The sequence below is a fragment of the Camelus ferus genome, chromosome 7 (assembly GCF_009834535.1).
Source record: "Camelus ferus isolate YT-003-E chromosome 7, BCGSAC_Cfer_1.0, whole genome shotgun sequence".
NCBI lineage: Eukaryota > Metazoa > Chordata > Mammalia > Artiodactyla > Camelidae > Camelus > Camelus ferus.
Genome location: NC_045702.1, coordinates 40,790,936 through 40,810,716, shown reverse-complemented (window position 1 = coordinate 40,810,716; position 19,781 = coordinate 40,790,936). Strand labels below are relative to the sequence as shown.

At 41.2% G+C, this 19,781-nt stretch overlaps 2 protein-coding genes across 2 annotated transcripts in view; one reads left to right on the top strand and one right to left on the bottom strand.

Moving 5' to 3' along the window:
* GGCT (gamma-glutamylcyclotransferase) overlaps nucleotides 1-6,418 on the bottom strand; it is a 54,474-nt gene extending 48,056 nt beyond the window's left edge. Inside the window, exon 1 of the mRNA XM_032483773.1 lies at nucleotides 6,179-6,418. The gene's annotated coding sequence lies outside the window, so the exon portion shown is untranslated. The remainder of the gene's footprint in view (nucleotides 1-6,178) is intronic.
* Nucleotides 6,419-9,389: 2,971 nt separating this feature from the next.
* Nucleotides 9,390-19,781, top strand: part of GARS1 (glycyl-tRNA synthetase 1) — a 34,950-nt gene continuing 24,558 nt past the window's right edge. Inside the window, exons 1-5 of the mRNA XM_006185483.2 lie at nucleotides 9,390-9,688; nucleotides 16,516-16,617; nucleotides 17,302-17,404; nucleotides 18,453-18,594; nucleotides 19,529-19,617. Coding sequence (XP_006185545.2) covers nucleotides 9,467-9,688; nucleotides 16,516-16,617; nucleotides 17,302-17,404; nucleotides 18,453-18,594; nucleotides 19,529-19,617 — 658 coding nt within the window. The 5' untranslated portion in view covers nucleotides 9,390-9,466. The remainder of the gene's footprint in view (nucleotides 9,689-16,515; nucleotides 16,618-17,301; nucleotides 17,405-18,452; nucleotides 18,595-19,528; nucleotides 19,618-19,781) is intronic.

Here is a 19,781-nt window from a genome sequence, read left to right as displayed (position 1 = left end):
CCAAATTCAAAACTAAAACCAACAGCAGCAACAACAAACACTGTGCATTTGTAACAAAGCCCACTGCAAAGGTGGGGTGGAGTGGACGCACAGCCTCTGCCATTGAAGGTGGGGGGCAGAGTGTATTAATATGCTGGTGCTGCCAGAACACAGAACCCCAAACTGGATGGCTTAAGAGAAATCTATCATCTCACAGTTCTGGAGGCCAGAAGTTCAAAATCAAAGTGCTGGCAGGGCCATGCTCCTTCTGAAGCTTTTGGGGGAGGATCCTTCCAGCTTCTAGCCGCCCCTGTGTTACTTGGCTTCTGACTAGACATGACTCCAATCTCTGCCTCCATCTCTACGTGGCCATCTTCCGTCTATGTCTGTGTCCAGATTTCCCAAGGACACCAGTCATACTAGACTAAGGGTCCACCCTACCCCAGTATGAACTCATCTTAATTTAATTAGTCACACTTGCACTGATCTCGTTTCCAAATGAGGTCACATTCTGAGGTGACGGTATCTTTTGGGGAGATGCTGGAGACATGTCAACCTAGGGGTAACATCTAGGTTTGGTGAGTCTTTTATTCGCCTGGTTTTGCTGTCTTGTCTTCCCAGCTCGCATAAACTTCCTTCTCCTGATCAAACTGGCAAAGCCAGAGCCCCACTAATCTTTAGTGACTAACCCACTCTCTCTCTGCAGGACAGGCGTGGGGGGCTGGAATGCCTTAGGGAAGAGCTGAGAAGGGGTTCAAGGGCTCCCCTGTGGTCACTCTCCAGGGGCAGCATGCCTACTGCTCAGAACTTGGGCTCAGAGGTTCCTTCCTGCTGCAGAAGGCCCCATAAGGCCAGGCCTGCACATGCCCATCACAGCCCTCACACAGCTTAGCTGCTGGTTTGTGGGGAGCTGCTCCCCTCTGCTGGACAGAAGGAAATCTGCTCTCTTTCCATTTCTTAGGAGTTCGTTTCCCTATGTCACAAGTTCACAACCCCATAGTAGAAACAGGAAGGGGTCAGAGATCAGCAGGTCCAGTTTACCTCATTGTTCAGAGTGGGAAACTGAGGCTGGAGTGGGGAAAGGCCCTGTCTAAGGCCACACAGAGACCAAGCATGAGCTGCCTCCCTCCCATATTAAGGTCTGGGAAGCATCATCCGTTAGGGTCCTGGAGGCATGGGTTGGAAACAAGCCACGGCGGGGCTCCTGGAAGTCTGCATACTGCAGACCTTGGAGGACAAACGGCCAGAGGAGGAGAAGTCAAAGAATGAGCGGGTACCTTACTTCAGGAAGAGGCACCAGAAAGCTGGAGAGACACTGACCCAGGGAAGAGAACCAGGACCAGCAGTCAGTCCACTCACTCTGGGTGATTCCCCATCAGCCTGTATGAGTGATCCCAGTACAGCCTAACTCCATACTCCTAAAAAGTCATTTATAAACAGAACTTTTGTAAATCAAATGCTCTTTTCACCCTCTCCCTCTTTCTCCTGTGTCCCAGATACCCTGACCACCTTTCTCACATGTGGCCCAGTGGTAGTACTGCAGTTAGGGCAAGCTTACTGCTCTAAAAAGTGGACCAGGATGTATCATAGCTCAAACGCAATGGAAACTTACTTTGTGCTTGTGTCAACAGTTCACAGTGGTGTTGGGAAAACTGGACAGCAGCATGTAAATCAGTGAAGCTAGAACACTCCCTTACACCATACACAAAAATAAACTCAAAATGGATCAAAAACTTAAACATAAGACAAGATACAATAAACCTCCTAGAAGAAAATATAGGCAAAATATTATTTCACATACATCTCAAAAATGCTCCCCTAGGGCAGTCTACCCAAGCAATAGAAATATAAGCAAGAATAAACAAATGGGACCTAATTAAACTTACAAGCTTCTGCACAGCAAAGGAAACCATAAGTAAAACAAAATGACAACCTACGGAATGGGAGAAAATTTTTGCAAACGATGAAACTGACAAAGGCTTGATCTCCAGTATATATAAGCAGCTCATATAACATAATAAGAAAAAACCAAACAACCCAATCCAAAAATGGGCAGAAGACCTAAATAAGCAATTCTCCAAGGAAGAAATACAAATGATCGATAGGCACATGAAAAAATGCTCAATATCACTAATTATCAGATGAGGTATCACCTCACACCAGACAGAACGGCCATCATTTAAAACTCCACAAATGACAAATGCTGGAGAGGCTGTGGAGAAAAGGGAACCCTCCTACACTGCTGGTGGGAATGCAGTTTGGTGCAGCCACTGTGGAAAACAGTATGGAGATTCCTCAAAAGACTAGGAATAGACTTATCATATGACCCAGAAATCCCACTCCTGGGTATATATCCAGAAGGAACCCTACTTCAAAAAGACACCTGCACCCCAATGTTCATAGCAGCACTATTTACAATAGCCAAGACATGGAAACAGCCTAAATGTCCATCAACAGAGGACTGGATAAAGAAGATGTGGTATATTTATACAGTGGAATACTATGCAGCCATAAAAATGACAGCATAATGCCATTTGCAGCAACATGGATGTCCCTGGAGAATGTCATTCTACGTGAAGTAAGCCAGAAAGAGAAAGAAAAATACCATATGAGATCGCTCATATGCGGAATCTAAAAAAAACCCAAAACATAAATACAAAACAGAAACAGACTCATAGACATAGAATACAAACTTGTGGTTACCAAGGGGATGGTGGGTGGGAAGGGACAGACTGGGATTTCAAAATTTGTAGATACCAACAGGCATATGCAGAATAGATAAACAGGATTATACTGTATAGCACAGGGAAATATATACAAGATCTTGTGGTAGCTCACAGCAAAAAAAAAATGTGACAGTGAATATATGTATGTTCATGTATAACTGAAAAATTGTGCTCTACACTGGAATTTGACACGACATTGTAAAATGACTATTACTCAATAGAAAAATGTAAAAAAACCCAAAAAACAGTTCACAGAGCTTATCAGAAGTGGTGGGGTGATGGGCTCTGTTCCACATAGTCACTCACGGACCAGGCTCTGCCATCTTTAACATACAGACATCGATATCCAACCAGCAGAAAATGGAAAGGCAGAGGATGGCACACAGGAGTTCTTAGAGGCTGGGCTGGGAAGTGGTGTACAGCAAACTCAGTCACTGTTCTATTGGCTAGAACTCAAAGGACCCAGAAAGGACAAGGAAGAAAACAAGCCCAAACCTGGGTTAGATGTTGATCTGACGGGAGGTGTGGTAACACAAGAATCCACCTCACAGGCCTCCTACCCCAACTGCTGCTCTTTGAAATCCACGACAAAGCTTGTGCCAAAGCACGCCTCCCACAGGCTGCTCCCTGTATGGCAGCTGAGTGCAGTTGACACACTAAGGCAGATGGTTCCTGCCACGACAGAAGACTCTTGTGTGTTGTGTTGTCAACTTTGGTTGCAGAACTTCCAGTCGCTTTGCTGAGCCTTCCTTAGACTATGTGGCAGGCTAAGATGCTTCACCCAACTATCACTCTCTCTCTCCTTCTCTTGGGGTCAGACTTGCATTGTGGTCTGGTGGTTTTCCTGGCCTCTCTGGCTTCTTCCCTATTTCCTTTCACATAGGGTCTTCCCTTGATAAAATCCTTGCACTCTTAATCCTGTCTTGGCATCTGCAACTTAGAGGACCCAGTCTGACACAGGAGACTACTACCTGGTGAATACCCCAATGCTGGTTGGAGTCATTTAGCACAGGTAGCGAAGATGGACAAGACTTGTTCGAACAAAAGATGCTCTGGGTAATCCCAGAACTTGCTAAGTTCATATAAAGGTACCAGCGGTTAGAATTTCAATATGCTTTTTGGGAGGACACAATTCAACTCATCATAGTCTCCACCTTTGGTTAGGCCTCCAGTAGTGGCTTGACTCCTGTCCGCATTTTCCTACAGGGTTACTCTACTGCTCTTCAGCAGGGCTTTTCCAAACCTTCTCCACTCTCAACATTACAGCCCTGCAACCTTTCCCTTCACATTCAATGACTTTAGCGCCTCCTTCACAGAAAAATGGACGCCGACAGAAGGCGAGTCCTTTAACCTCATGCGGTACCTGCCTTTCACTGTCTCTGCCTTCTTCTCCTGCCCTCCATCGCCATATTCTTCTTCTAGTCTAATCTATATCCTAGTTTTTGGATCTCTTTCCTCTGATGCAGGAACCTTGCCCCTCTCCCAATTTTCACCACATCAGGAAATGACACCACGATCTATGCATTTGCTCAAGCTAACGATATCTATGAGTCCATCTTTATTATTTGCTTTTCCTGACTTTCCTTCTCCAACACAACTAATCCATAGCATGTCTTATTTGCTTCACCTTCAGAATATTTCCTAAATCCAACCCCTTTCAATATCACCACTATAACTGCTCTGATCCAGGCAATCTAACAGGTAACTACAATAGCATCTTAACTGGTCTCCCTGCTTCCACTCTTGTTTCATTCCAGCCCAGTCTCCACACATAGCCAGGATGATCATCTTAGAGACATCAGACCACTCACTCCCCTGCTTCTAATGCTTCAGAGACTTCGCATTGCACTGGAAAAAAAAAGTGTGTGTATATATATATAATACATTTTTTTTTTACCATGGCCTACAAGATCTATATGATTTGGTCTCTGCTTACCACTCTAATACTATTTCTTGCTTCTCTATTCTTCACTCACAACATTCCAGACACATGGGTTTTCTCACTTTTCTTCACACAGGCCAAGTAGGTTCCTACCTCAGGGCCTTTGCACATGCTATTACCATAGATCTTCTCACAGCTGATTCCTTGTCATGTTTATATTCTTCAAATGTCACCTCCTCAGAGAGTCCTGACCACCTATCTAAAGACCACATTACCCCAAGATCATGTTCTATCCAATTTCCCCATTTTATTATTTTTTAGAATCTTTATCACTATCTGAAACAGTTTATTAATCAGCTCATTTTCATATTGCCAGTCTGGTCCAAAGAACACAAACTCCTTATGAATAGAAAGTCAGTCAGTTTTGTTCATTGCTGTCCCTCCAATTCCTAGAACAATGTCTGGCACATAGTAGGCATTTGGTAAATGTTTTTTGAATGACTATGTGACAGGTGCTAGGGCTTTTAAGCAGCATGGAAGATTCAGGGAGGCCACTGTCTCACTACTGTGACATTCACTGTACAAGTCCCCTGAAGGTCAACAGTTTGGTCACTTGCATGCCAAGCTGGAACACAGGAACTCTTTCAAAGGCTAGGAGTCCCAGCCCTTGGATCCAGTCTCCCCAGTGGTGTTGCATAACCATTTCTCACTTAGATCCAGCACTATGGCCAGGACGATGTTTGGAAACAGTGCTGGTCTCCATTTCTTTGAGATCCACGGACTTTTAGCTCTTTGTCTCAAGAAAATCCTGCCACTCTAGCCACTTCTGCTTCTTACTTTCCAAGCCCTTCAGCTGGACATCTTTACCCTGACCCCTACTTTAACAGTATTAGAAGACAAAATCTGTCCTTAACTATGCCCTGGGAATCAAGGAGAGAAGGAGTTCTCTTTCCTCCTGATGTTTCTACACCAGTAAAATCAAAACAGAAATTAATCATGATAAATTACCCTGCCTCAGCCATAGACATTATCACTCAGATTTCAAGGGACCTTGCCTCCTTGTTTTTACAGGACAGAGGCTGAAACAATCTTTGCTAAGGGAGGCCAGAAGTTGAGGCAAAACTTTGTTAATGTCAGGACCCAGGAAAGAGAGTCAGTGAGGGAGAATTAAGGAAGCCAGATCAGCTGATCACAGCCTGTGTTCACTCATCCTGCATTTAAAATCTTTCTCAGGGCACCTCCCTGCTTTGGCCCCCACTATAGCTGCCTAAGGAAAGAAGATCCAGAAAATCAAGCCTTGAAATCCTCTGCTTCTCAGGTAAAGGGGTACATGTTTATTGAATGACTTTATGATCAGTGCCTGGTTCTTCTATAGTAAGGGGATTCAGGGAGGACACTCTTCTTACTGCAGTGACATTCTCACTGTAAAAGTCCCAAAAAGTTCCTTGCAGGCCAACACTCTGGTCACTCACTTCTCAAAAAAAGGGGTTGCATAGTCAGTTCAGGGAAGACACTGTATTAGTTATCTATTTTTGTGTAACAAATTACCCCAAAGCAGCTAGCAATTTAAAAAGCAACAAACATTTCTTACCTCACAGTTTTCATAGGTCAGACATTTGGGAGTTTAGCTAGGTAGTTCTGGATCAGGGTTTTCCGGAAAGTTGGAAGTCAAGATGTTGGCTGGGGCTGCAGTCATCTGAAGGCTGGGCTAGGGCTGGGGGACTTGCTTCCTAGGTGGCTTCCTCACTTGGCTTGTGGTAGGAGGACTTAGCTTCTCACTGGCCACTAGCATTATTCATACAAAGGCCGGAGTGGCTATATTCACATGAGACTAAATAGATTGAAAGATAAAAGGTACATTTAGAGATGAACATTTCATATTAACAAAAGTGTCATCCAGCAAGAAGATGTAACAATTATAAATGTGTATATGCCAAATAAATTCAAAACACATGAAGCAAACTTGAAAGAACTAAAGGGAGAAACAGACAAATTCACAGTCATAGCGAAAGATTTTAAAATCCTCTCTCAGGTACTGATAGAACCACTAGACAAAAGAAATTAATATTGATATAGAAGATCTGAATAGCACCATGAGCCACCTTTTCTAGTTGTCATATATAAAACACTGCATACAACAACTATATAATGCACATTCTCTTAAAGTCATGGAATAGTCACCAAAGTATGTCAGGTCATAAAACTGATTGAAGTCAATAAATTTCAAAAGTGTTTCCCAGACCACATGGGAATTAAACTAGAAAGCAATAATAAAAATAATAGGATATGTTTAAAAGCCCCAAATATTTGGAAATTAAACAACAACACTCCTCTCAATAACTAATAGGTCAAAGAAGAAATCATAAGGGGAATTAGAATTTTGAACTAAAGGAAAACAAAAATAACAATCAAAAATTTGGGGATCCAACTAAAGCAGTACTTAGAGGCAAATCTATAGTTTTAAGTATTTGTTTTAAAAGAGAAGAGGGGCTTACAATAAATGATCTAAATTTCTACCTTGAGAAGCCAGAGAATGAAGGGCAAATTTAAACCCAAATTAAATAAAAGGAAAGCATTATGAAGATTAAAGTAGAAATCAATGGAATAGAAAACGGGCAAAGCAATAGAGAACCTTAACCAAGCCCAGGAGGGAATTTTGTGAGGTGAGGGAAATGTTCTTGGTTTTTTTTTTTTTTTTTTTTTTTGAGGGAAATGTTATCTTGATTGGGGTGTGGGTTATAAGAGGGTATTCCTTTGTTAAAACCCTTTGAACTCTATGCTTAAGATTTGTGCATTACAGGGCATGCAAATTTTAGTCCCTCAAATAAAGAACGTAACTTTAATAAAGAAAGAAAAAAATATGAGTATACAGTGCCAGGGCCTCTTTCAGGGTCTTGAGAGAGCCCATCCAATGAGGGGTCCTCGGTCCTTATGTGCCCTGAAAGCTTTATCAGCTGCACGGTAAAACTGCCACCTCCTGGTCCCCATATTCTGGCCCTCTGCTCTCTTAATTGTGTGTTTAATATCTTAGTGACTTGAATCTCAAATCTGTAAAATGGGAATTATTATGGAGCCTATCACATTGGATTAGTGAATAAATTACGTGAGATAACTCAGAACACTAACTGGTACATAGTAAGCCTTCCATGAATATAAGCTATTATTATTGTCTTGCAGAAATAGTTCTCTAAGGAAAACCACTTAATAAATTCCGCTAAGGGCCACGTGGACCTAGTGAAGTGTCCTGAGCAGAGGCGCAACAAGCACAGCTTGCATTTTAGAAATAATCCTTGACGCGGAGCAACAGTGGGGAGGGTGAACAGGAGTGGGGAAGGATAGATCTGGAAATTAGTGACGAGACTGTCCTCACATGAACATGGATGAGGCATTATGATCGAAAGAATTTAAAAAATATACATAATTGTGTGCAGAATTTGAATGTTTTAATAAAAATGTAAATAAAAGTATATATAAAAACTTAAATTGCTTTTAATATTTTAAAATATTAAGATAAATTCAAAATTATGTATTACAATAAAGCCAAATAAAAGTTATGATGAATAAATAGTCTTGAAATAGAAGTTTTAAAAATACAAATTAATATTGCAGAAGAGCCTCCTGTACCTGCTTTGCTTAGGCTAAACTGTGAGTGCATTTCCAGGACCACGAACTGGAACAGGAAGAGAACATGGGCTTTCACACTTCTGGGGAAGGCGACTTCACTATGTTGAGCCTTTCTATTCTTGTACATTCCTGGGGCGGAACCGCTGGTCACAGGGAAGGTGTGTATGGTTGGCTTCCGTAGACACTGTCCAGCAGTTCTTGAAAGTGGCTGCACCAGCCCTCACACCTCTCAGCTGTGTGAGAGAGTCCCAGAGCATCACTTGGCATTTTCCATTACTTTCATTTTAGGCATTCTGGTGGGTGTGTACAATGCTATTTCTATAACCAACACATTCTTTATTTTTCTATTCCCTCTGTGGAAAGCGAATGCAGCTTTTTCAGCCAATGCGCTCTTCGGGCAGGAGGGAAGGAGGCAGCCATCTCTGGAGGGTCCATCTCTGGGGCTCAACCGCAAGAGGCAGGTCAGCTGAGGCAAGGCCACGCAGAGGGAATCCCAGGCACCTAGATGCTCATCTCCAATCCCTGGCATATCATTGTTTCCCAGCCTCTTCTCATCTCTTTGCCTCTTGCCTTTCCTCATCTCTACTGGTTCAAATCCTGTTCGCCCTGCAAAGGCTGGTCAGCACTGATCTTCCCTCAAAAGCCCGTCATTCTTCTCCATTTCCCTGCTTTTTGTCTTGACATTGGCAAGGCATGGATGCGTGAAGGTGGGCAAATCATTAACCTCTCTTGACCTGTTTCTTTATCTGAGGATCATCATTTAGTCTAAGTCCCTATCTGATTTGATGTTTAATGACTTTTTAAGAACCCGGGGGCAAAAGAACAGAAACAGAAGTGTGTATTCCCCTAGGTCAGCCAGAGGGTCAGCGCCAGTGTAGAAGCCCATGCTCTGAAGATCCTCATGAGTTTGTCTATATGTCTGGGATGGAGCTGCGTCCTTGAATGTCCACTGACGCATGATTGTGCAAACCCGTATGCTCGGCGGAGGTGGCGGGGGGGTGTCTACCTGGGACCCTGCAGCCCTCCCGTGCGCCCAACGTGGAGCAAGGATCCTCGGGGCTCTGAAGGATACCGGGTCCTTCCGGGGTTTTGTGTCGAATCGGCTAATGGCGCCGCGGCGGCGCGGCGCGCGGTGGGGAATGTGCGGCTGCGCGCGCGCCGCGGCGTTTACGCGGCGATTTCATCATGCTCCGGGCCGTGCCGCGCGCGCCGCTTCCGCCACCGCCCCCTCCGGACCTCCCAGGCCCGCCGGCTCATGCCCACTTTGCGCCCTGCGCTGCTTAGAGCCGCCCGTGCCGCTCTGCTGCTGTCGCCGCCGCCCCGGCTCCCGGCCCGGCCTCCGCTCCTGCCCTGCCGACCCATCAGCAAGCCCGCCCGCTCCCCGACCTCGCTCCCCGCCGCCGCCTCCCGGAGCAGCATGGACGGCTCCGGGGCTGAGGAGGTGCTGGCACCTCTCAGGCTAGCCGTGCGCCAGCAGGTACCGGCATTCCGCGCCTTCCCTTCATCCCCGACTTTGCTCGCCCTAGTTGCCTCCTGCTCATTCTCTCTCTCTTCCCGGGCATCAGTCCACCTCGCCGATTACCCCTCTCCTTCATTCTCTGGAAGCCCTTGGTTTCCTGGCATCTTCCTCGACTCCCTCATTTTGGACCTAAGTCTCCGCGTGCGTCGGCCACCTGCGCTCCCATGGACCCCTGTCCTCCCCTCTCTTTGGGTCGCTCCCTCAGATTCCCTCTGACATCCTGCGTCCCTCCCCTTGCGATCCGTTTCCCTTTCCCACTGTGCTTGCCTCTTCCCTCTCCGATCGGGCTGGGATCTGTGACCCTTTGGTTCTTCTCCTGTCCTAGCCTAATAACCCCAACTTCAGTTTTCCAATCCTTGCTGTGTTTTTTGTGTTCCCTGGGTGGCGAGGTTCTTAATTCTTTCCTGGTCAATTACAAGCCGAAGCTGCGGGTTCTCTCTTCTTACGGCCTGACCCTCTTTTAATCTTAAAGGTGCTTTGAATAGTGTTTGCTCCTAGACGTCTTCCTTCATTCACTGCTTAGTTAGCTGAGTGGTCCGCTGGGAAAATAAAAATAGTTGAAACGTGGATGTGGGGAGGTGTTGAACTTGTGTTGTTGTTGTTGTTTGTTTTTTCTTTTCTAATAATGTGAGTTCATCGTCCTTCGCTCCTGTCATCTTTTCTGGGTTCCGAAAGGGCCATTTGAAATGGGCGAGCTTTCAGATCGTAAGCTGAGGAAGCTGTAAATGTTGCTGAGTTACTCTGTAAAACCAGCCATCCATTGTATGGAACATTTTGAAATTTGATTTTGCGGAAGGGAGGGAGGTTTATTGGGCTGGAGGGCTTGGGGACTTAATGCAGGCCTCCTTTTCCTAGGGCACTGCATGGATTATCAGAATTTAGAGAGGACAAGGAAAAGATCATTTCAGAGGGATTCTCACATCCAGTCGGATAGAGCCAAAAGCTCGGAATAGGACCCCGAGGATGTATGACCTAGTAGTAAACACCGAACGGGTTTCTCATGCACGGGCGCCTGATGCAATAACTTGCCTTAGCTCGGGAGGGTGGAGGATGGAGGATGGATCGATCTCTCTCTCTCTCTCTCTCTCTCTCTCTCTCTCTCTCTCGATCTCTCTCTCTCTCTCTCTCTCTCTCTCTCTCGGAAATAATTCATTGGGGGCAGAGCTGCCGAAAATTCAGAAAATTCTGCCACTTTATCTACTTCTCTCTTATTTGAGATGACTGGTTCAATAGCGTTTTATTTTGAAATTTGACTATTGGCTTAATTTTTCCTTTACTCTTGGTATCAGAGCGCTGTGAATGCTTGTTCTCCGTTTCCCTCCACCCACCCTCCCCAAATGAAATTAGGTGTGGTTTCTTTGTCTTTTCTGTAACTCCCAAGGTTTTTTTGTTTTTTCTTTTTTCATATCCTTCACTTTAGAAGGGAGAATATATCTAATTTGGAAAAACACACATCCAGACCCCTCCCTCTGCCACGTTAGCCTGAAACTGCAGTGCAAATTACCCATGTTGTAGTAAGACTGTAGAACTAGTTAACTGAAGTGAACTTTGATGATAAGACGACTTTCTGATGCTATTATTATCTTGTGTATTGTTAATGTTGGCTTGATTGTTAGTTTTTTTGTACTTCAAGATATTTTCTGAGTATGTAAGTTAATCTGAGTTAGTTTGTGGGTTTTGTTTTGTTTTTGTTTTTCCTAATTTTCCAGGACCACACATATATCAGTTAACTACCTGAAACTTTGAATCACACTGATTCCAGGGTCAGCTGGAAGGGAATTTAAAGATCATTGAGTTAAACTCGCCCCCCCCTCTCTTTTTTTCCCGCTTATGAGGAAGTGAGACACATTGTCATCTTTACACATTTTACTTACATATTTGCAATGTGAAGTTTGTACAATTGGAGACATCCTTGGGGTGGTATTTTTAAGGTGCTTAACAACTGGTCTTGTTAGTACCATGTGTTTCATATAAATATGTATTTCATATAAATTTGCCAGTTTGCTGCGCTCTGAGGATGCTGCAGTTGTTTTTTTTTTTTTTGAAGGTTTGGTTTGTTGATTGACTGAAATGTATTTTCCCATGGCATATTCTTAGTTATTTCCTGGATGATTTAATTGCGGAGCTTATAGGAGGGCCTCAGAGCATCTAGAAAACTGTTGTTTGAAAAAGGGCACCCTAGGGCAGCTGAGTTTTAAAAAGAAACCAAAAAAACTTGGTATTAGTATAGGGTGGCCAGAAAGGCAGACCATAACTCAGAATAAAGAACAGTTTTTTATATTTAGTAGGTTTAGCTAATACATTTATCTCCTTTTTTTTTTTTTTTTTTTTTTTTTTTTTTTTTTTTTTACCATGTATTGGTGAAAAGTTTGTCCTGGAGTGTCTTGTTTGGAACTATTGCTCTAGGGCAGTGGTTCTCAAAGTGTGATCTGCAAACCCTTGGAGGTCTCCAAGGCCTGAGCCATTTTCATAATAGAACTAAGATGTCATTTGTATTTTTCACTGTGTTGACATTTGCACCGAAGGTGCAAAGCATGGTGAGTAAAACTGCTGGCCCTTCAAGTCAGGAACACTAAACCAAGTCATTATATTCTCTGCCACACTCTCACGGTTTTAAAAGAAAGTCAGTTTTGCTTTAGAGTGTTCTTGACAAAGCAGTAAAAATGATTAATTTTGTTAAATTCAGACCTTTGTGCACACCTCTTTGGAAAATTCTGTGTGACTAAATGGGAAGTGTGCATAAAGCATACCCAAATATGATGGTTGTCTTGGGAAAAGCACTAACGATTGTTGGAGTTGCAAGCTCACCTACCGGCTGCTTTTCCCGGGACACTGTAAAATGTCTGACAGACAGCTGTCATTCAGTCTTGGGTATTGGGCATTCATTCATTTTCCAGAAAATGAGTGAAGTGAGACAATCACTTCAGGAAAACAACTGGTAGTATTTGTGGTCAATAATAAAATTCAATTCGGGGAAAAAGAAAAGAATTTTAGAAAATTTGTATCTGCTGCTGTGAGTTTGACAGCTTCATAGTACTTACTTTTTCTGATGAGATGAGTGGTGATAGCGTCCGCTTCTGTTGATAGCTAGCTTCTCCCCGAATGTATGTGTGCCTAATTACATACCTGAACTTTAAAAGACGGAAAAGTGATTCAGGAAAATTAATTTTAAATTCTTCCTACCTTTACTTTTACCCTTACTTGTGGCCTTGCTTGCCCAGCCCCCTTTGAAAAGCTCCAGAAGAAGATACGGGAGTGCCAGCATTTGACACACTGGGATAGACATTCAAAAAGAGCTGCTTGCCTCTCTTCAGAACACAGACTCTCATGAGGTTCTTATCCCTGTCAGAAAGCACTGGTAGTGAACATTTATGAGATAAGCGTTCTGACAGGTGGAGGAAGGGGGAAAAAAACCACTGAATGAGCAAAGAATAAGACAGTAGATATTTACCACGTACTAAGTGCTTAGTGTTGTGCTCAGTTTAGGTTGTGATATCAGGCAACAAATATCTGAGTGCCAGAATTGACTTCCCCAAATTCCTGTCTTAATAGAGACTACTCTATAATGACAGGGGCACATAAAATACATGTAAATAAGTAAGCCAGTCCATTGATAGGGTGATTTCAGGCGTTACACATGTAAAGAAGAGGTTAAAATAAAGTTAGAAGGTGAGGATGTTGCTTTAGCTAGAGAGGTCGAGACGACAGAATAAAAACTGCTAGTGTACTAACAGACCAGACTTATTTGTATGCGGTAAGAGAATGAGGAATAACCAGTTCAGTGGCTCTCAGCTAAGACCCGATGTCCCCTTTTACAGTAGATATTTTGGAATTCCCCGTTACTACCCTGTAATGAAATTCATGTGAAATATCTATGTAAGTGTAATTAAAGAAACATATGTATACACATAATGCTCTAAATACAGTACAAATAAATAAATAATTTATAATAAAATACCATGTATTTCAATATGTAAATTTTGGGGTATGACTCCAGTGGAAGTGACACTGAAGTAAGCAGATGTTTATACCTATACGTAGATTTACTATGAATGCAGCTGCTATAAATGCATACTGATAAGGGTATATTGTGTTGTTTATTCAGATACGACAGCAGCATTGCCGCTGGTCACATGGTTGGTTGGTTTTTGTTTCAAATAAGAACTTTGTAAAATTTTGAACAAAGCAAGAAATAGTCTTCCTTTTTTTTTTTTTAATTGAAGTCTAGTTGATTTTAGTCTTTCTTTAAATTATATTTTCCTGGTTACATTCCTGGAAAATACAGTGTATGTTAAAACTGGGAAAATGCTTCTGATTGTATGTAAGCAGAGTTCGGTTTTAGGTTCAGATCTGTGTAAACAGTTTTTTCACCTCGTAACCGGGACATTCTAAAGTAGCATGGACTGCAGGAAAAAGGGACTGTCATTGAATGAGGGGAAGTAGGCAGGAGCTTGGAAAATGTCAACTACAAGGGGAAAGGATGATGACAGGACCCTCGAAGGAGCTGGAGTTTTAAAAGGAGAAAAGAGGAATCAGTTTGAAAGTACAGAGGAGACTAAGTGGACATATATCGCATTTCCAGTTTCCTGAGGGTCAAAGGGATGTGGGAGAAAATCCAGCCTCTAATTGAATATGGCTTCAAGGGGAGAAATGTCCCCAGGGAATGATTGTAAGGTTGCATTATTTAGGAAATGCTTCATAAAGGATGTGATAGAATTTCATCAAATGAAGGGAAGCACCTTTGCGTAAGAGGATAAAAATTATTGAAGGTATGAGGGTGGGAACAGACACCAAATTGGGGATGCTGTGTGTTTGTGAAGAGAAGGCTTACAAAGGTGGGAGAGAAATGACATGAATTAGAGTCATTTGGGGCCAGATGTAATCGTAGTGAGGCCCCCCACCTTATTTTTTTGGTGAGGACATTTTTGAATGAGAGACAAACTGGTATCTATTGTAGCAATCTAGTCCATGAGGAATGAAAAAGAGAGATTAGATTTGAAATGCTCAGGTGAAATTGACCAGCAGTTGGAGGTAAAGAAGGATAACTTGACATTTCTTGTTTGAGAAATTGTAGATTTGTTTGCCATTAACAGATGGAGAGCAATACAGTGCACAGGAGAAGGAGCAAGGTTGGGACAGAGAAAAATAATATAGTTCTAAGTAGTTGGATTTGAAATATAAAAAAAAATAATTTGGCTCCAGCCAAGTTGAGGTGCTTTATAGCATAATAGCAGCTATCATTTTTTGTATATCTACTGTGTGTTAGGTTCTGCTGAAGATATTCTACGTATATTTTTTCATTTACTCTTTATAACAGTTCAGTGAGGTAAGTATTATCATCCTGATTTTGCAGTTGAGGAAACTGAAGAGGTTTCAGCTTGCTCATGGTTTCACAATTAGCTGATCAGGGATTAAAATCCAGGTCTTTAACGCCTCTTAAGCACTGTGTTTTACACAGCTTATACAGGGATGAATTTTTGTTTTGTATATGGTTTGGGTTTCATTGTGCTTCCTAAATCTGAGAATTCATGTCTTTGAACAATTACAGAAAAATTCATAGTCATTATCTTTTGAAACACTACCTCTTACAAATTTTCTTTATTCTTTTCTTCTGGAATTCTGAATGGATGAATGTCAGACTCTCATTCTCTTCTCTGTATCTCATTATCTTATTTACATTTTCAACTCTTTGTCTCTCTGTTCCATTCCGTGGATTATCCATGGATGATTTATTCAAGTGTGTCTTGTAGGTCACTAATTCTCTCTTCAGGTGTGTCCTGATCTGCTATTTAAACTGTCCAGTGAGTTTTTAATATCAGTGATTTATTTCCAGGTGATCTGTGTGATTTTTTTTTTCAAGTTGCCTGATTGTTTTTGATAATCTCTTTTTCTTTGCTCATGTTCTTATTCTTCCTTTTATTTTACTTTAAACATCTTGAGCATTTAAAAAGTATATTTGGTCATTCTAATACTTTTAAAGGATCTCATTTGGTTACTTGTCATTTCTGCTGAGTCTCAGTCATGATGGCTTCTTTCCTCAGGGGTTTTTAAATTTTGAGTTGAGTACTTATTATTTTGGTGACCTTAATCTGTAAAAATCCTAAAAGGCCTCTATGGAAGTTCTACTTAAGAGAGCTGTTGCTTCTTTTGCGCACCCAAGGGCTCTATTAATTTGGCAACTTTAATTTCTTTACTTGAAATTTCCCAGACTACGTGTTTTGTTTTTTTCCCCAGATTACCTATTCCAACACATTACTGTAAGGAAATCGGTGTACATGTGGTAGGTTGTTGAAAGCAAATAAAGTAGTCTAAGGAAATTAGCAAGGAAAAAAATTCCAACAATAAAAGACAGAGGAAGACAAGCCAGTAGTGACTGAGAAGAAATGGCCAGAGAAGTATGTGGAAAACTGAGACAGTCATTTCTTTGTAAGCAAGAAAGGAGAGAGATTCCAGGAGAGGGTAGTCTGTTTATTGGTTCTTCTGTGTTCTCAGTACTAATCTTGCTTTTTGCTTTTTATCAATGCTTTTCTCTCCTCTGTGTGTCCCCTCCCCACAAAGAAAACAAACAAACAAACCAGTAATAATCACCTTACAAGCATAGTTACTTAAGTACTTGTCTGTATATTCTGCTGGATTATAAATGGTGAAGGCAAAGATCTTCAGTCAAACATTTGAATCTCCTCATTCTTACACAGATACTTTTTAAAAGGCATGCTTAAAAACACCTTCCTAACTTTTCTTGACTTCTAAATCAATCCTGAATACAGATTTTCTTTGTTGGCTAGGGAGATCTTGTGCGAAAACTAAAAGAAGATAAAGCACCCCAAGTGGATGTAGACAAAGCAGTGGCTGAGCTCAAAGCCCGGAAGAGGGTTCTGGAAGCAAAGGTGAGTTTTGGGATCCTCAAAAAGGAATGTAAGGAGATGTAGGATAGTTCATGTTTATTTAGTCTCTTTGGTGGGAGTTTCTGAAGAAATAGCGGAGTCCTCATCCTTTCAATGTGTAACTCAAAGTGTCTGCTTTTCCTTATCCCTGACCCGCCCCTTCTCCCCCCAGACCCATCCTAGACTGGTTATGTTCCATGAGTCTCCCTGGAAGGCACTGTCCTCTCCTTTATGAGTTTTCCTATACCTGAAAATAATGATTATATTGTTTAAAAAAATTTGTTTTAGGGAAAAGTTCTATTCACCTGATACCTGCTCCCAGACCTTTCAAGTAGTAAATCTTCCATCACCAAACTGAAATAGTTTGGAGTTTTAAGTCACTATTTCGCTACAGTGATCCATTAAAAATTCAGATATTGTTTATCAGTACCTGCATCTAAGTAAGCATAGTCCTTATCTTGGAAATGATTATATACTTTCCTAAAGAATTAATTAAGGGTATTTTTTTCTGTAACTCCAAGAGGAAAAAACCCTAGGGTTTCTGTTGTTTTAAGGGTATCAAAATCTTGTCTCTTTGGTAAATTTTATATTGAATTCTTCTGAGGAATAAAGTAAATTCACATGTATAAATTGAAATTTTCACTCACTCCTCCAGTCACATGTTTTCCCTTTAAAAATCCCTTACAGGAGCTAGCATTACAGCCCAAAGATGACGTTGTAGACAGAGCAAAAATGGAAGATACCCTGAAGAGGAGGTTTTTCTACGATCAAGCTTTTGCTATTTATGGAGGTAAGGGATTAATGAGAGAAAGAACAGTTGTGTTGTTAGTAGCTTTAATATTGTTCTTCAGTCCAAAACACAGCATGCCAGCTGATACCTAATTGTATCAGATCACACAAAACAGAGCATAGATATCTTTCATTCGTATAGAGTCGGTCATTTGGTGTGATATCTGTTCTTATTTCTCTCCGCCTTACTTATGCTTGAAGACAACTTTTCCCCATTAGGACTTAGGGAATTTTGGAGAACCTGGATATTAAGCATTTGATGTCTCCACATACATATCAGACTCTTCTTAAAAATCCCAGTGGAGACCTGGGAGCAGTAGAGGGCCATTGTAGCACCGGCCAGCTGTACTGTGCCCCTCCACACGAGGGCAGTGCTAACCCGTAGTTCCTAGATTATTCACATGGCAACTGCCAGGAGAAGACGTTCTTCATAGATGTGCAAGCCCCTCTCTGCATCTTTCTGAATGCTACATAAAGGTATGCAGGCGAATATAGTTTACTGGTAATGTGGAACGATATTTTTCATAGTTAACAGAGATCATTGCAACAGTATTAGACTTCTAGTACTTTGCCACTGAAACTTGATTTGAGTTTTATTCTGAGCAGATCTCTAAATGTTTAACTTCTTGAGGTTTAAACAGTGGCTCGGGTACCTAAGAATAAATTAGAGATTTGGGTGCTAAAATTTGAGATCATTTTTATTCAGCTGATGCAACAAATGGTTTTCTAACTTCCATGGCAGAAAACTATTAATCCACTTTCTCATTCTGTTTCTTATATATGGAGGAACTTCTTTTGTTCTTAGTTTTTTGCTAGTCCTAGTTGAAATGTCAAATATGGAGATAGTGAATGGAGTAAGAGCTTTTTAATTTTACTTCTGTCAGGTAGCTGGAAGTAAGGCTCTTCAGCATTGAGGGATTTGAAGGGTTGACTTGAACACATTTTTAGGGGGTATGTGAAGTCTGATAAGGGTCAGTTTCCATGTCTCCTTGCTTTGATTTATGTAGAGTGACAAGGTCAAGTACACGTTTTCCTCTCCTATTTTACAGGGGTTAGTGGTCTCTATGACTTTGGGCCAGTTGGGTGTGCTTTGAAAAACAATATTATTCAGACCTGGAGGCAGCACTTTATCCAAGAGGAACAGATCCTGGAGATTGATTGCACCATGCTTACCCCTGAGCCAGTTTTAAAGTAAGATTTCTACTTTGAGGGCTGAAATTCTTTAATATGCATATTTAAGTAGCTACGTCTGATTTAAAAAGAAAACAAAAAACTTCTCATGTTCATTGTAAAAATCTGGAAAATAAAGAAATGCAAAGAAAATATGTACCCACTACCCATAGATAGCCATGTTAAAGATGTTTTATTTATCCTTTCTCTCTTTTTAAGTCCCTATATGATTATCCCATATAAATATATATGAATATTTTAGTAGCACAGTGCTTTTTTTCACATAATGTAGGTGAACATTATGTCATTAAATATTTTTCTAAAGTATTTTTAATGACAGTATAGTATTCTGTTTTATGGATGTGCCATAATGTACTTAGCAAGTGCATTAGTGTAGGCATTTACGTTGTTTCTGGTTTTTGATTGTACTGAACATCCTGATAGGTGAATTTTCATGTATATCTCTGATTATTTCCTTAATGTAAATTCATAGAAGTTCTGGGCAAAGGAATGTACACATTTAAAATCAAATACTACTATTTGTATTAAAGTTTCAATGCAGAAATTTAAATTATTCCTGCCAACATTGTTAAAAGCAGGATTTCTCAAATATTAAAATGAAAGAGGACTTCTTACCATTTTGTTATCTTATCACTTCGTTTAACGTTGCCTGTTAAAGGTCTGGTTTTCACTGTTTGTATACTTTAGGCTCTCATTTAATAATTTCAGAAAATTAAACAAGTTGAACTCTTGATGATGGATGTAAAAGATCAGGACAGCCTATTCTTTAGCTACTTGCTTCATGAATAGGAACTGTATAGAGATAATACCAGTGTCCATACAGGTTTGTGAAAACTGTGGATAAACATGTAGAAGGGAGATTGTCTTATCAGGTTAAAATCTGTGTGTTAATTTGTATGAAAATGACAAATTGGTTTGGCATTCATTAACTTAGGACTTCTGGCCACGTAGACAAATTTGCTGACTTCATGGTGAAAGATGTAAAAAATGGAGAATGTTTTCGTGCTGACCATCTGTTGAAAGGTATGGTTCTTCATCTCAGATTTATGTCCTTTCAGATAGGATTGATCAAAACAAAGAGTTTGGATTGAACTTTTCTCCCAGATTTTTTTCATTAAATTTTTTTCTTGAAACACAACATACAAAGAGTAAGGTGCATAGGTCTTAAGTATTCAGATCAAGTCCCT